Below are 17,286 nucleotides of genomic sequence, written 5' to 3' on the forward strand. Positions count from 1 at the left end.
TTGGGAACGTGAACGAACACAGAAGGTCCTGAGAGTGACCGAGACCTGGGGGGCTTGAGAGAGGAAGAAGAGAAGGACAAAGTGTGGAAGGACTGTACTCTGGGGTCCCTGTGCCATGTAAGGAGCCCAGCTGTCATGCATGAGCAGACATTTGCAAGGGTGACAGGGGAAGGTCAGTCGGTGGGGCAGTAAGTGCACTGTTCTTACCTTGTAACCGCAAGGGAGGCTACAATCAAAGATGAACTGGACATGAGGAGTAGGGTATGACTAGACACACACTGCAAAGACAGAAAATCCTCTTTATCAACTAATTCTTCACTTGCACAAGAAAGAGGGAGGGACTTGTAGGTTGAACTTAGAGCCTCAAGCATGCCATGCAAATGTTCTACCCTGAGCACATCCACAGCCCAAAATTGGGCTCTTTCAAAAGATTATGTGTATATGCTTTTATTTCTACAATTCCTCTTTGTAAATAGCATTCAGAAGTACGTGTAGAACTTGAAATGCACCTCTAAAATGCTAAGAGGCTGCTAGAATGTGAACTGCAGTGACCCCTGCAATGGTCTTCAGCCTCCTTATGATACACTTTCTAAACCACATCTGAGTCCACAGGGAGCCTTACAGTATGTGGTACAATAATATCACCAATTATTAAGTATTCTTCAGGCATCAGGTGTGGGCTGTTAGCCTTGTACGCTTACATGTGTCCATTCTCTTTGAGGTCTCTGTCAGCCACGCATACCTGGGGTCGTGGGTGCCGAGCCATTCTCAGCTAAATTACGCTACACGGGCCCACAGGACCTGGATTATCCAAATCTCGTCAAACTCACTGTCACCATGCCACACATAGATGGTAAGTGACGGGGGTAAGCAAGTTCATGGAAGAGTTTTGGACTCCTGAATTGCAAAGCTTAGATAAATGTTGAGCTTCCAAGTTGAATGTCAAATCTTTCTACTTATTCCAGTTCTTTCTGTCCAGCTTTGAAAAGTCTGACCACATATGTATTCTTTAGAATTAAGTAAATCTAACCCAGGCCCAGACACAATGAGGTGACCCTCGGTGCATGTGCTCTCTCATAGGCATGCTTCCCGTCATCTCGACCAGAGAGCTCTCCAACTTTGAGCTGACCCTCAGCCCCGACGGCACGAGGGTGGGCAACCACAAGTGCTCCAACCTGCTGGATTACACGGAAGTGAAGACCCACCATGGCTTCTTGACTGACGCTACAAAAAACCCAGAAGTCATTGGAGAGACGTATCCTTACCAGTACAGTGCACCTCTCCGAGGCTCCAACACCTTACGCTTCTACCGGAACCTGAACCTGGAGGCCTGTCTGTGGGAGTTTGTCAGCTACTATGACATGTCGGAGCTCCTGACCGACTGTGGAGGCACCATTGGGACTGATGGGCAGGTACGGGTTTTCAGCTTCTCAGCTTCAGTCCCTAAATACACCGAGTGCTTCATCCTATAAATAGATTGTTTGGGAAAGCTCAACTCAGATATTAGGTATGTAGATCTTTAGACACAGGAAGGACCAGAAAATTAGCATGAATGTTACAATAATCCATGTCAATTACTGGAACAATGTATCAAATATATGTGACATTAACTGTGTATCAGAAGGACAATACATAATCATTGCCTAAGACTCTGAATCCACTGTGACACCTAAAACTCCAAATATTGATTTATCTCTGACATATACATAATTATTTGTTGTTTATGTGCTTAGGTACCAGTGAAACTACCAAACTATCTAAAACGAGCGGTGACAACCCTCACAGGGATAATAATAGAGAGTCAAAGTATGTTCAGTAGAGTTTAAAATGGTGATGAGTATTTGAACACAAGCAATGATCTGTTTTATTTGGGCTGAACAAAAAGTTATAAAAGTAGGTTTATATATTAAAGTTATCATATCTTTCAAAATTTGGCCAAAGTGCGGCTGAATTCCTAGTAGAATTGACAGTTCCTAATTTTCTTTAGGCTGTATTTCTAAGGTGTTAAAATATAAAACAAGCACAGTAGTAATGAGGGAAATGGAGATGGTAACTCACTCGCAGGTTAATCCCACAGCAAAGCCATGGAAGTTGACAAGTTCAGCACGTTGATGTAGAGAGCAGAAATAGCTATATTTAGCTGATACCGATAACTCCTTCAGTGATCTTATTCATCTATTACAGAAATAGTCAATAAAACTACTTAGAAGAAAATACAAGGTAACATTTGGAGCCATCCATAGGCACAAAGATTTCCTGAGCAGCACCCAATTCCGGGGAAAATAATATCAAGAACCAGCAAATGAGCTACATTAAATTAAAATTTTTTACACAGCATTTGAAGAGAAAAAGCACAGACTGGGAGAAAATCTTTGCTAGCTATTCCCCTGATAGAGGGTTAATATCTAGGTGATATAAAGAACTCAAGAAATTAACAAAAATACCCAGTGAGTAAAAAAGGTAAATGAATTAGATACTTTTCAAAAGAAGTACAAATGTCCAATAAATTTATGGAAAAAAAAAAGAGTTCAACATTGTAAAATATTAGAAAAATGCAAATCAAAACAACACTGAGATTCCACCTCACCCTGGTCAGAATGGCTGTCATCAAGAATATAAAAAGGCGGGCTGGGGATTTAGCTCAGCGGCATAAGCCCTTGCCTTGCAAGCAGGCAGTCATGAGTTCGATTCCTGGTACCAATTAAAATAAGAAAGACAAAAAAAAAAAAAAAAGAAGAATGTAAAAAAGATATGGCAGGGATGTGAGCCAAGGGAAACCTCCTACACTGTCCATGGGCATATGAACTAGTGCAACCACTATGGAAATTACTAGTTACATTCCTCAAAATACATCACCAGTAAGAGTGATGAGAAAAGAGATGAAAATCCTTTATATCAAGGATTATTTTAAAAATAGTCTTAGGCTGTTACCTTAATCTTTAGAATAACTTAATTTTTAGAATAACTGCTACTACATTACCTATTCCTTGGGGCCCTCATATTAGAGTCACTATGGTAAACTATTCCTTGCGTTGGATCTGTTTTATATATAAATGTTCCCTCCAAAAGGACAGACCACTAAAGGTGTAGTGTTGTCATTTATATATTTTTATTTGGCAGCTACTGTTACCATTTCCCAGAGGCCGTTCAGGTCTGGTATGGGAGTAGAAAAAGCCAAGGTGATGTTTTTCTTTGGATTCTGGGTTTCAAAGCAGCCCTAGCTTTTCAGTACGCATGTCAAGGGCTGGGGACAGGGGCAGTCAATTTCATACTGAGCTTTCCCATTTTGAAAAACAATACAGGACAAGAAGGTGGCCCTGTCCATCCCCATGTGTTCTGTCTCTTTACCTAAGGTGTCCCTTAGACCTGACTCGTCCAGTTCCTGCAACAGTGACCTGAAGGTGCTTGAAGAAGTGAGACCAGAGCCAGTCTGTCCTATCCCGCTGGTGCCTGGGCCACCTTCCTCATGATTCTGTGACACCTTGGCATATACTAGACATAGGTTTTTCCTTTCTTAGTCCTAAGTTAGCATAACTCTGGGTGTTGAACTCAGTGGCTGGCCTGGAGATAAGCTGTGCAGAGCAGTCATAACCAGAGAGAGGCAGTCTCCGGGAGGCCGGGGCCTGTGGCTGTCTGCTCCCTTAATGTCCGTTCTACCTAAAGCTGTCATCAGCCTATGCGAACATCAGAAAAACAGCCTTCTGTTTTACCATGGCAATAATCTGTGCTGTGTCAACCTCTCCATTAGTCAGTGCACTCTACCCAGGCAGTGGAAAAGGAATCCAACAGTGCCTCTTTATATAAAGTCACAAAAACTTCATCTGTTTGGCTCATCACTATTTTCTAAGCCCTTGTAAAGGCTTTTCTAAGACCTTGGAAAGGCTTTTAATCCCATTTTTTCCTGTCCTTGAGTTACAAGGGCTTAGAAAATAGTGGACTGAGGCCCAACTCAAGCATGACATTCCCTTCTCCAGTGCAAGAGGAGGACCACACCAGACTGCCCCAGTGAAGTCTGTCCTTTTAGATTTTAGAGCAGCAGTTACGCTGTCAACTTTTCTTGGCTGAGGAAGATCTGTTGTTCCCCGTATATACCCTATTCCCAGGGAAATGACAGAAGACGTCAGGCTATAAGGCTATGGGGGGGGGGGCGTAAATCTTGATCTTATAAATGGAAATACATTAAACAAGAATATATTGCAAGAAAAAAGATAAAAAGCTCCCATTTGGGATTTACCTGCTGTTACTCTCAAATTTCAGTGGAACCTCTAATGATGGTATTGTAATTTCTGTACAAACCAAGCTTGTGGTTCCACACACAACAGAAAATGAAGCCGAAAGGGGGAAATCATGAAAGTTTTAATGGAAGTAAGAGGAAGCTCATGATAGATATCTATCATGAGGGTCCCTGAGCAGAAACCCAAATGGTAGGTTGCTGTCTTGACCTGGTACGCATAAGCAGAGACCATAAAGGAACTTGAGGTCATAAGATCTCAAAAAGAAAATGTTATCTTGCACTTGGAAAGTTTTCTTGAGTCCAAAGGTACAGAGGAGATGCTAAAGCTCTTAACTAATTTAGCATATCCCCGATCAGAGTCTTCTTCCAGGAGGGAAGAGCCCTTATCTCTCTATTTTTACCCCAATTTTTATTCTTTTTCTTGTATTTATCTTGCATTTCTAAGATAAGTTTAGCTGCTTGAATTCGCTCTTTATGTGGGTGTGCTATTTTATTTTCTTTTATCCAACTTTATTGTTAGGCCACTCTGAGTATCTACTCATAATATCTAGACTACCACTACACTGATGGTACGTGCATACCCATGGCTATTACAATACAGTTCACAATAGCAAAGCTGTGGAAATAGCCTAGATGCCCTGAAATAGATAAATGGACCAAAATGTGGGCTGTAGATGCACAATTGAATATTATTGATCCATAAAGAAGATTAAAATCATGTTATTTGCAAGAAAATTAATGGAACTGGACACTATCATGTTAAGCAAAATAAACAAGACTCAGAAATTCAAATAGCTTTCTCTTACATGAATAATCTAAAAGATAAACAAGTAAGGACAGATGACACTGCTACCAGACAGGGTCTGAGGAGGTTCATGGAGCAAAAATAAAGACTCTAACCCAGCCTACCCATAGAATAAGTTCCAGGTTCATGGACCCCTGATGCAGGAAGACAGTTTTCCAGTTCACATCAATTGAGAGGTTTGGGAAGGGTTTATTAGAAAGAAATTTCAGAGCATACTCAGAGAATTAGAGTACAGACCCTTGAGAGACAAAGACAGGGCTAGGGATGGGTAGAGGGAGAGATACTACAGTTTGGAACTGGGAATAGCTAAATCTAGAATTTGTCAATCTGCAGTCTGGGGCTCCTTGTCTGTGGTGGGGAAGGATGCCCACCCACAGAAAAACTGGTCCATTCATAGGGGAAAGCCACTGTAGGGGTGCAAAAGTGGGCTATTCCAGGGTAAAGATGACACTGCCAGTAGAAAGGGAATGACTGAGCCCATTTGCAGGTGAAAGGGAACTGTCCAGGGTTTTTGTGTCTGGGAGAAAAGAAAGGAAAAAATTTTAACCTAAGCTTATATTCTGAATTGCAGTTTTCAGTTTTAAATTGATTATGTCCCTTGTCTCCTTTTTACCTGTCTGTATTTCTTCTTATCTCCCTCAACATGAAATCAGAAGGTAGACTTTTAGAAATGAGTAAGAGGATGGGAGAAAGAAAAAGGAAACAGGTGTAATAGGATAAAAATAATCAAAACGTTATCTGCATGTACTGATAAAGCGAATCTTGTTATTCTGAATTACTAACGTGAACTAATAAAAAAATTCAGTGAATATTATTCTGCACCAGGAAAAATACGTATTAGGATGGAAACCACACAAGGCTTACATGCCAGCACAATACCTTTGTGTGTGTCAGATCCTCTCTTTTATCAGGTTAAAAATTTTACTTGCCAAGAAAAAGAAATTTGGAAATTCTCTAGTGATATTTAACTTTAAAATCATTTTAACTAATTTCTAAAATACAAAAGCAGATGGATAGTAGGGAAACAAAATACAGATTTAGTAAATAATTCTACTCCAACTTTATGTGTGTCCTGCTTTATTAAAAAAATTAAAGTTGTCACTGCATTGAACAACACTTTTGATTGCAATATGGTTATTATAGTAAACAGCTTTTTAAGTTGTTGGGGTTTTAATGGTTTTCTCAAAAAAAGTTTTTTTCAAAGTTCATTTCCCTTTTTATTGTTTGTATGCAGAATAAATATTTTAACTTGCATAATTTTTAGGTAAACAGCAACTGGTGACATTGTTCACGTGCATGAATGAGCTGCAGAAATACAATCCCAATTATGGGTTGCATTTACAACATGAAACTGTAATGTACTTATAAGAAGACACAGTATAGTTTTTGGAAAAAGTAAAACATTTTTTCTTACATGCTTTTGTTTGAGGAGTAATTTTGCCTCCTTTTTACTAGTTTATTTGATTCACCAACATTAATTCTGAGAGTAGAGTATCTTTAGAGGTCATCTTTTTTCATACCATGATTTTACACTTAGTACAGTAATTTTCTGTTATATGTAAGCTTCTACAAATCATTTCAGAAGAAATAGCAAGATGAGTCCAAAATGCATAACTTTCACAAAGTATGTTGCTTCCTATTTTGTCGGGACTACCAATTAAATTTTAATAATGTGGCTTTTAAATGAAAATGATATTGTAGATATCTAGGAGTTCGATACAGCATTTTTAAAAAAGAAAACAAAAATAGCCTATTCCCCTACTTTCCTTGTTCATAGGCATATTTGCTAATCTCTGTTTTTAATTTTATTTTAAAGAGAATAAGAACAAGCAAAATAAAACAATAAAGCCAATCAAAATAAGACAGTGTAAGAGACATAAGATTTCAAAACAAGATAATAAGAAATCAACAATGGTTGCCATAATGCCTCTTTCTATCTTCAAAATAGCTGCCCATACCTTCAGACATAGTAAAATCAAACAAAACGGAACAGAATAGAAACCAATAAAAACAAAACAATGAATGCAATACAGGACTTCAAACCTAGAAAATAGTAAATCCAAAATGGCTATTGTAATACATCTTGTTAACTTTGAAATAGCCACCCATGCCATCAGATATAATAAAACCAAACAAGATAAAGCAGAATAAAACCCAACCCAACAAAAGAATGAAAATGATACAGGACTTTGAAACAAGATAATAGGGAATCAACAATGGCTACCACCTTCAGAAGGTGATCCCCGTAGATGCTACACTGCACACTGCTGTCCTCTAAATACATGATCAGACTATCAGCTTTAGACAGACAAAGTCAGTTAAATACTAAACATACAAGCATTAAGCTGTATTTCACTGCATTAGTTATCATCACAGCCTGTGTCCTTCCAGACCAGCCAGTCACCCTCAGGGTGTGGGGACGGGATACATCCTTCTCCCCCCGGCCGCATGCCAGAAAGAGCTGGCATCTGGCTCTCCCTCAGTCAGCCTGCACATGGCACCAACACAGAGGAGGTCTTAGCTTCTTGTTGACTTCTTGTTCAGTGGAGCCGACTCACAGGAGAGGGCTGGTGTGTAGCTCTCCCCTAGTCAGCCAATGCATGGCATCTACTCTTTTTTTTAATGTACACATACCGTTTTAAGAGTAGTAGCATATCATATATAACATTTTGTATATTGCCTTTCAACATGTGAACATTATGCATGACAAGGAAAATTCTGAAGATTCGTAATTTTGATGACTACATGCTATTTCACTGTATGACTGCCACCAGCCATGTGTATCTGCTGAGCCTCAAAAGTGAGGATTGTAGACTGGAGATGTATTGGCACATCAATACGTACCAGATGTCAAAGACTTAATACTACAAAGACTGTAGAATAGTTTATCAGATACTATTTTATATTGATTATATATTGAAATAGAATACGCTTGATATATTGAGCTAAGAAGACCATTATTAGTCTGATCTCACCTTTTTGTCTGTGATTTTGTTTTTTTTAAATGTGTCTATGAAAATCTAAAGCTGTATGTGTGGTTCACATTGTATTTCTGTTAAACAGTACTGGTCTAGAAAAAGTCTTGATACATACTCTGTCTTGTTTCTATATGAGTTTGAAAACAATAATACAATATAGAGCAAGATATATAAGTCACTTGTGTAGCATGTGTGAAGCCCTGGATTCTATTCCCATCATTGCAAAAATAAAGAGAGGGAAAGAGGAAAAGAGAAGATAGAGGTTGGTGTGTAGGTTGGATAACTGCAACTATACGCCCAAAGTGAGTGAAGAATTAAATCCATTGCAATTTTCCTCAACATTAGTTGCTACGATAGAAAATATCATGAGAGTAATTTTATTTTAAGGTGCATAATCTTTCATTCTGTTCATCTCCTGTATCCAGCTCACATACCCATTAGCAGCCTTTCTTTTGTACCATCAGCAGACAGTATCATCCCAATATCTACTTGCTTCTTAGTCATATAAACTTGACACTGTTGTTACCTTTTCCAGGGCATTTGAGTTTTATGCTTTCTTTGTAAATAAAGTATTTAAAGTATTGTTTGATTTTACTGAAGAAATTTAAAGCATTAATGAGAACCCGTGAAGTCATTCATTATGTCTCAGTTTAAGATTTAACATATTTATTTTACTGTCAACATGTACCTTTAAATGTCCTGTGTACAGACTGAAGGGACATGGTGCACTCCTCAAGATGCCAACTGGAAGTTAAACTGATTGTTTTGTGTTCAGCAGTTCAGAAGAAATTAGGTAGGTGACCTGATAATGGTCCATTTAGGCAGTTCCATTTAGACGGCAGTCTTTTTATGGAAGGATTCTAAATAGTCAGAAAGAAGACCTGGCCCAGGTCATAAGAAAATGCAGTAAGATGCTGATTTCATGGCCTTAAATGATCAAATTCTATTTTAGTATGAGAATCAAAAGAAATCAAAGAATCATGGAGCTCTACTCCAATTAACTTATTCATAGGAAGTGAATTTTAGTAATCCCCTGTGAAATAGTACACTCAGTAATATTTGATGGATAAAGTGGAACACTGGCAAAAATCCAAACTTTAATCAGAAGTCCATGCCTAACACTTAATCCTTTTTTTTTCAAAAAGTGCTGGCTTCTCACAGAATGAAATATGAATGTTAATTACCGGTGACACAGGGGATTGACTTAGTCACACTCCATTACCCTGCCTGAGCAATAATGCTGAGTTTCAGGATCAATTACTCAGTGATAATATTAACAGCCACTCTTGGAAAACACTGTCTCAGAAGACTTGTATTGGAGGATACCTTTCATCCTGTCCAGGTTGAGCAGGTGATACCAAGTGGCAGCTATTGTAGCCCAGCTGCAAATCAAATAATTTGATGGTTCTCATTTTATATAATTTTGTTAGCAATTCATATCTTCATTTTTATGACTTGAGGGCTTTATTTCTAACTCCATGATAGATAGTGTGACATGCAAGAGCAGAGTTCTCATAGTGTAAATTATTCACTAGCTCATGGATCTGATTCTCATCCGCTCACTGTAGAGTGAGCTCTGGCCAAATTGACTGGCCAGGACTTCCAAGGAGAGTGATCTGAGCTATCCCATTTTTTTCTTGTGTGTAAGAGAGTAGTTGTATTTGTTCTGCAATTCTTTAAAGATATTGTGACAATTGATTAATGATCATTTTTGCTATATAACCTTAGAACTGCCCTCAGCTTTGTTTGGAATGCAATGAAATATATTAGAGCTAAAAACATATGAACCATAAATAGAATTTTAATATTGGTAGGGTCACTGAGTTGCATTAAAGATTCCCATGGGAAATTTGAGACCTAATATGCCTATCCCTTTCTCTTTCTATCCATCCACCCAGTCAAAAAATTTTAGTCAGGTGTGGTAGCACACAGCTGTAATCTTAGCACACAGCACTGGGAGACTGAAGCAAAAGAATCTCGTTGAGTTTGAGGCCAGCCTGGGCTACAGTATGAGTTCAAGGCCAGCCTGAACTACGTAGTGAGACAGTCTCAAAAGCATTTTTTTAACAGTAAAAGATATCCTCCCCCTTTTTTCATAACTCCTTGCCCCAGTGTTCTTGCCATGTTCTGAAACAATTTTGTAGTTCATCTCTCATGAGTTATCTTTACAATAAAAAACTCGGTGACGGCTGCTGCTGAGTGCCATCCAGTGGAAAGGTCAGCACATAAAGGCATGCTGGCCTCGTCCACCTTATTTAATGAATTTGACGCTGTGTGTTGTCAGCTCTTCCTCAAAGTCAAAATGATCATGAAAAGTAAATATCTTGAGTTGCTTCAGGACTTCAAGGTTGTCATGAGGGAACAATTAAAGACACTTATAATTGCGGGTGAAAATAAAGTTTTTATTGGAAATCCCAGTATATTGTCTGTAATGTGGTTAGTGCTCAATAAGTAAATATTAATTTAACCTCCAACCCATCTGCTCCATACCTGAAGGGTGAAAGTATAAAATTCAAAGCAAAACACTTCAATTATTCACACTTGAAATATCTGAAATATGATATGTCATAACTACGTTGTATTCCAGATCTTTACTCCTTGTCTAATCTACTTCTATATAATAACATTTTTCCTAATAGCCCCAAACTAGCAACAGAGTAAATTAACCAAAAGAAGCAAGTACATAGAGACACAAAGTAGATTAGCAGTTGCCAGGGCCTGTGGGGAGCAGGGCTGGAGAGATAGTGGGAGAGTGGATGACTGCTAATGGAGATGGGGCTCCTTTTGGAAGTGATTGTGTTCTAAAAATGGTGGTAGTGATGGCTTGAATATTCTAAAACACACAGAACTGTTCACTTCCAGTAGGTAAATTACATGGCGTGTGACAATAGCTCAGTAAAACTGTCATACAGTAAATAAAAATTTGAGAGCGTAGTATATTCAAAATAATGTTTATCTTAAGGATTGTTCGTGCATATCCCTTGGTTCAGATGAAGGTAACTAGTAACAACTTAATTGGCCCAAAATTAAGTGAGGGAAAGTAGTGTTGTAAAAATGGTGTCATTTCCCTTTCCTCATTGATTACACAAAGTCTTCAATTAAGTGAGAGGAGAAAACAGCATGTACGAATTCAGGTGTATTAACAACAAATAGCGTTGATAGGTCTAATTTTATTGTTTTAGGTCCTAAACCTAGTGCAGTCCTACGTGACCCTGCGGGTTCCTTTGTATGTTTCCTATGTGTTCCATTCCCCAGTTGGGGTAGGAGGCTGGCAGCATTTCGACCTGAAGTCAGAGCTGCGGCTGACTTTTGTGTATGACACTGCCATCTTGTGGAATGATGGGATTGGCAGCCCACCAGAAGCTGAACTCCAAGGTGGGTCGAAAAGGTGTTTCGTACCTATTTGAATTACTTAATAGAATTTTTTTAACATAGCTAAAAACAATAGAAGCATCGTGCAATCTATTTTCTTATTGTTTTCCTTAATCAGATAATTTCATTTATGCTGTGGAAAAATTCTTGTTAAATGAACTTATATCAATGCTTCAAAATTTATAGAGTATGTGATTGTTAAATATAACTTTATAAGTTTCACGAATATTTTTCTCCAACAGTTCATCTTAGATGATTAATTATGTGTGTGTCACACAAAGCAATCTACAATCTACATGGATTCTAGAAAATAGAGGAAATTCTGATTGAAAATAAAGGATGAGTGTAAGGGGAAAAGTTTTATTAAATTTTTCTTTCTTAAAATGAAAGGTTCATGGTAAAATCTACTATAAATTATGTCTGTATAGTAGTTCTGACTCTCCAAATAAGTAGCTGTATGATCTCAAGCATATTGGTTAACCTTCTGGTACTTATTTTCTTTTGAATGGTAGACAAACCTCCAGTATCTCTTTCCAATTTAAAATTCTATTGTTATGTGATACTTTAGCCAAATGTCTTAATACACTGGTCACTGAATTCTACTCACTGTGGAGCCCAAAGTCTATAAAAGTTCATTTCAATCTCCATGTCAGAATCATAATGCAGCGTCTACAAGTCTAAAGCTAATTAATGCATTGGTAGAACTAGTGCTTTTTCTTTTTTATATTATTTCCTTTTCTTTTCTAATTTTTTTTTTATTTTATTTTTTGCAGTACCAGAGATCGAACTCATGACCTCGCACTTGCCAGGCAGGCTCTTATGCCACTGAGCTAAACCCCTGGCCCTTTCTTCTCTAGTATTACTATTCTGTTTCCATGAATTTCTATATATTTACTAACCAGAAGAAAAAATAGATTTATAGCACATCGCAACTATAAATCTGAGGTTTGAATTACCTTATAGCCATGTGACAAGTAATCTGTTCACACTACACGATCATTCCAGATTATGTCAAATATTTTAATTATGCATCTAACCTTAGGAGATGCACATTTAAATGAATCTTAATGAGGAAATATTTAAATGAATCTTAAATGTAGTTCTCAGCATTTGCATAAGGACCTGTTGTGCACCTAGAGTTAAATTTTACCTAACATTAAATTTCTTGGAAAACTTTTAGTTTTCTTTAAGCCTATAAAATTTGCAATCCTGGAAAACTCAAGCCCGGTTCCATCTACATGTCCCGATTTCTACAGTTTCAGCCACATCATTTGTCTGTCTCTCAATTTATAGCATCATGTTTCTCTATTAAACCTTAAAAATAAACAGCCGAATGCAGTTAATCTATGTATTCCACAGTGACTTAATTCATATTACCTCCCTTTTAGGTACCCTTTCTCCCTAGAAGAAGAAAACAAAGAATCTTCTCTCACTTTTACCATTTGGACTTTTTTCTAATAATATCATTTGCCTAGAACACTTAAAGATGAAACAGATCTAAATTAGTTTTTGAAAAGAATCTGTACATTAGCCATCTGTAGCCACCTGTATTTCCCTACTTACACACTATCCTTTTGCAGGGTCTCTCTACCCAACGAGCATGCGCATTGCGGAAGAGGGGCGCCTGGCCGTGAACTTTAAGACCCAGGCTCAGTTCCATGGCCTGTTTGTGCTGTCTCATCCTGGTAAGCCCCACTCTCCACTAACAGGCACCCACAACGCAACAAGCATAGTGTTTCCATTACAACGTGTTTCAACAGGCTGCGCTGTTAGCTCTGAAGCCTTTCGTGTCAAATGAATGTTACATGAACGGTTATCTCCTTAAGGCTTAATAATTATTTATCTGCATCTCATCATCCACAAAATTACTGTTCTATGGAGTTTTAGAAGAAATGCAAAATCACTGAGAACATGTAAAAGTAAACCCCACTGAGTTCATGTGAGTAGACAGCACATAGTAATAACAATTCCTTTTTCTGTTTTGCTTCTATTGTATCCAAAAAATGAATATCAAGTGATTAATTTAGCAAGCACTTCTCTGTTCACAGCTCTTTTCTAAGTTCTGTAGGGAGCCTTTGTAATAGACTCAAAAGTGGCACTTGACTTTATACTGGAGTTTCAGTCATGAACAAGGACAGGCTGGGAAGTTTTACTCACTCTGATGCACTGTGCTTAGAATACTCTTTTTTAAAAAGTAGTCAATTCAGCCCCATGCTTGTCTGTTTGTTTTATACAAGACATTTCATTGCAGTTTTTTTATTTGAGTTTCTATCTTACTCAATTGGCTGGCACCTTTCACTGTAGTGCCAACTCCTGGCAGATTAGAAAGGGAAAATAGTTCATTTGCCGTCTCCATATCCTTCCTTTTCCTGGGCATGAGTTCCAAGGACAGAGAAAATAGAGCTGAATAGTTAAAAAGAGAAAAAAGAGCCCATTATACTTTTATGAGATTGAGCTGCAAGAAATACAGACCCAAAAGGAATTACTTTGCTTTATTGTAATTGACAATTGTGGAAAACGAGGATTTCCTGGTCTTCACAATCGTTTCTACATGTCCACCTTTCTAATAGACTGAATCTTTGTTTAACTTCAATTGCAGGAAATCTAATTAAAGTTAGGCTCCATTCAGAAATTTGGTTGGCCCCGCTGTGCGGATGCTCGTAGACTACTTTAAGTTCAGTTCATAGCTTTGATGCACAATAAATGCATTCACTTCAACTGCTGTTGCCCTGATCGGACTCCCAGGAAAGTGGCCCTGAGCAAGTCAAGCATTGCTGTCCAATTCTCTTTGGAAAGAGTTACAGAACTGAAAAGACCCTGGATTATTAAGCCTATCTGTGTGATCCTGGGAGAGTCACATACTGACTATCAGCCCAGGTTCTCCATAGACCAAGCAGGCATGATGATACCAACCTTGTTAACTTTGCAGACATAAAAGAGTAAAAGCAAATAACATGTGATAAAGCACTTTGAAACTCTGAGTGGTTATGCATTCTTTCACTTTAACAACTATACCATCGTGACTATTGCCACTTTTCTAGCATCCTTTACAAGCTCCATGATCATGTCAGCTGACCATCCAGGCCTGACTTTTTCTCTCCGTCTCATAAGGAGTGAACCGACCTATAACCAGCCCGTACAGCAGTGGAGCTTTGTGTCTGACTTTGCAGTAAGTGATAAGACTTAGTTTTCCTCTTCTGCTGCCTTTTGATTGCACCTCAGATTTCCAAATGAAAGTTATCAATGTTTTCCTTCCTCCTCCGAGGTACGTGACTACTCGGGAACTTACAATGTAAAGCTGGTGCCATGCACCACACCTTCCCATCAGGAGTACCGCCTACCAGTGACCTGCAACCCAAGGGAGCCTGTCACCTTTGACCTTGACATTCGATTCCAACAGGTGTGTCTCATAGAATTCTCACCCATGAGTTACAGAATCCCACTTTGTGAAAGTCAGGGTTTACTTTGATCAGTAAATTTTTTCCGCACATGAACGACTTCAATTTTTGCATGCTGAGCAATAAAAGAAGTTAAATAGGAAATAAAGGGGGAAGAATTGCCTTTTATCAGTGATAGTCCAGGATACAAAACCCATAGTTTAAGTTCTCTTAACTGATTGCATCTTGTTGCTTCCTGCAGTTTGCTACTTTAGAGACGTGAGAGTTTTCCCCAGTGTCCTCCTGTACTTTAGTTCTTAATCATCAAGGTTATTGAAAATCCTACAGTTCAAGCCATCTCAAAGTACCTCACTGCCATCATGTATTAAAAGGAACATGATAGTTCCTTTTCCCAAGAACCTGTACTAAATGTCAGCTTGGTTGGACATGAAACCTGCACTGTAGTGTTTTTAGTAATCTCCATGCATCATGCAATGCATGTGTGTATCTGTGAATGGTTTGCTGTTTGCTTGTGTACCATCAGAACCATCAACCACACATAAAAGAGCTTTACCCTTGATTTTAGGTCAGTGATCCAGTGGCAGCCGAGTTTAGCTTGAACACCCAGATGTACCTGCTCTCCAAGAAGAGTCTCTGGCTGTCTGATGGATCCATGGGATTCGGGCAAGAGAGTGACATTGCTTTTGCAGAAGGTATCACTTGACCAACGAGTGGGTTGCCCATTTTGTCCTGCATATCTGCACTGCTTTCCTATTTTGTGGTCGTGTATGAGGGAGAAATATATGGCCTTTTCTGCAGTTGTGTCGTTTTGGAGTTCAATGAGGAGTCACTGAAATTGGTGTATGTTATTGGATGTGTTTTTGTTTTGTTCTTTTATTTTGTTGTCCTGGGGAAATTAACCTCTATCTCTTTCACTTAAGTGACTTTTGGAGCCTATATAAGTTTTCTCCTTGAATTTTTTGGCTTGCTTTTCAGTTCCCATGGACTAAAATACCACAACTACATGACACAGTAAATGTCTGACAGCAAAGATCATGCTTATTTTTCAATTGATGTAGACTCAGCATCTAGCACCTAGATATTTTACCTAGCACACCCAAGGTACTCAGTAGCAGTGGAACATATGCTCCAATACCAGAGGGCTTTATTAAAACTTCCTTTCTAAAGTAAATAAGACAATTAGGCTGTCTTTTTTATTTTGAGACAAGATCTTACTATGTAGTTCAGGTTCACTTGGAGCTCACTGTGTAGTCTATTCTGGCCTCAAACTTGCAACAATTTCTTCCTGCCTTACCCTCCAAAGTGCTGGAATTATAGGCATGTGCCAGCATGTCTAGTTGCATTTTATTAATATTTATATTAAGCTTTTTATTGATATTTTCTGTTACTCTGCAGTGTCTTAGTTTACATCTCACCAACTAATTAATTTATGTACACTGAGCTTTAAACCACAAGGGATATTACAAATGTCAAATTATAGGCCAGACCTTGAGTTTATTCCCACTAGTGTCTGAGCATATGAGTCTCCTTAGTTCTTGAATCTTCTGCAAAATGATTTTATCTGTAGCCTGAGGAGTGGACCAGTCCTGCAGTTAACACAAAAAGCCCTTCCACATTTGATGACAGAGTAGAAAACAAAGCGAAGAACCTTTGCCATCATTGTCAAACCTGTTACATCACCCTGAGACGCCCTGTCACGTAACAAAGACAACCTTTCTGAATCTGTTTCAGGTGATACAATTTATGGTCGTGTCATGGTAGATCCTGTCCAGAATCTAGGTGACTCCTTCTACTGCAGCATTGAGAAGGTGTTCCTTTGCACTGGAGCTGATGGCTATGTTCCCAAATACAACCCAACAAACGCAGAGTACGGCTGCCTAGCTGACTCTCCTTCACTGCTGTATAGGTTTAAAATTGTGGTAAGTGCTTTCACCTAAATAGTAAACAACCTATATTTTTCATGGTTAACCCTTCTTTCTTATGCTCTAAAACCATATCATCACTCTAAATTAAGGCATCACATAGTGAAATCTTGTGATAATTTTTACTTGCACAAAACTAACAACACTACATTCTGCCCCTGGAAAATGGCATTATCTATGGCCATCATTGTTTTCCTTATTGTTTGAAGGATAAAGCTCAGCCAGAGACACAAGCCACCAGTTTTGGAAATGTCCTGTTCAATGCCAAACTAGCAGCAGATGACCCTGAAGCTGTTCTCCTGGTGAATCAGCCTGGATCTGATGGATTTAAAGTTGACTCAGCTCCGCTCTTTCAGGTAATCCCCAAACATGCTCTCTTCTAATTACTACGGAGCAGCATGCAAGTTACCTAACATTTCTGTCTCGGATGTCTCATATGTAAATGGAGTCCCAGTAATATTGCATATGAAAAATGAGAACATTTAATAAGATAATGCATTCCATAAACTTTAGAGATCATTTCTATTACTGTGTTAATATTATTCTACTATCATATATAGTGAAGACTTATTCAGCC

General features: G+C 38.4%; 1 protein-coding gene across 1 annotated transcript in view; it reads left to right on the forward strand.

The window, feature by feature from the left end:
* The window catches only part of Frem2 (FRAS1 related extracellular matrix 2), a 159,866-nt gene that overhangs the window by 134,190 nt on the left and 8,390 nt on the right, over positions 1-17,286 (forward strand). The window contains exons 15-23 of the mRNA XM_063232659.1: positions 722-853; positions 1,081-1,412; positions 11,200-11,392; positions 12,970-13,074; positions 14,431-14,558; positions 14,655-14,789; positions 15,353-15,479; positions 16,519-16,706; positions 16,919-17,065. Coding sequence (XP_063088729.1) covers positions 722-853; positions 1,081-1,412; positions 11,200-11,392; positions 12,970-13,074; positions 14,431-14,558; positions 14,655-14,789; positions 15,353-15,479; positions 16,519-16,706; positions 16,919-17,065 — 1,487 coding nt within the window. The remainder of the gene's footprint in view (positions 1-721; positions 854-1,080; positions 1,413-11,199; positions 11,393-12,969; positions 13,075-14,430; positions 14,559-14,654; positions 14,790-15,352; positions 15,480-16,518; positions 16,707-16,918; positions 17,066-17,286) is intronic.

This window comes from Cavia porcellus, unplaced genomic scaffold (genome assembly GCF_034190915.1).
Source record: "Cavia porcellus strain 051 isolate PalLab524CR breed Dunkin Hartley unplaced genomic scaffold, mCavPor4.1 scaffold_21, whole genome shotgun sequence".
NCBI lineage: Eukaryota > Metazoa > Chordata > Mammalia > Rodentia > Caviidae > Cavia > Cavia porcellus.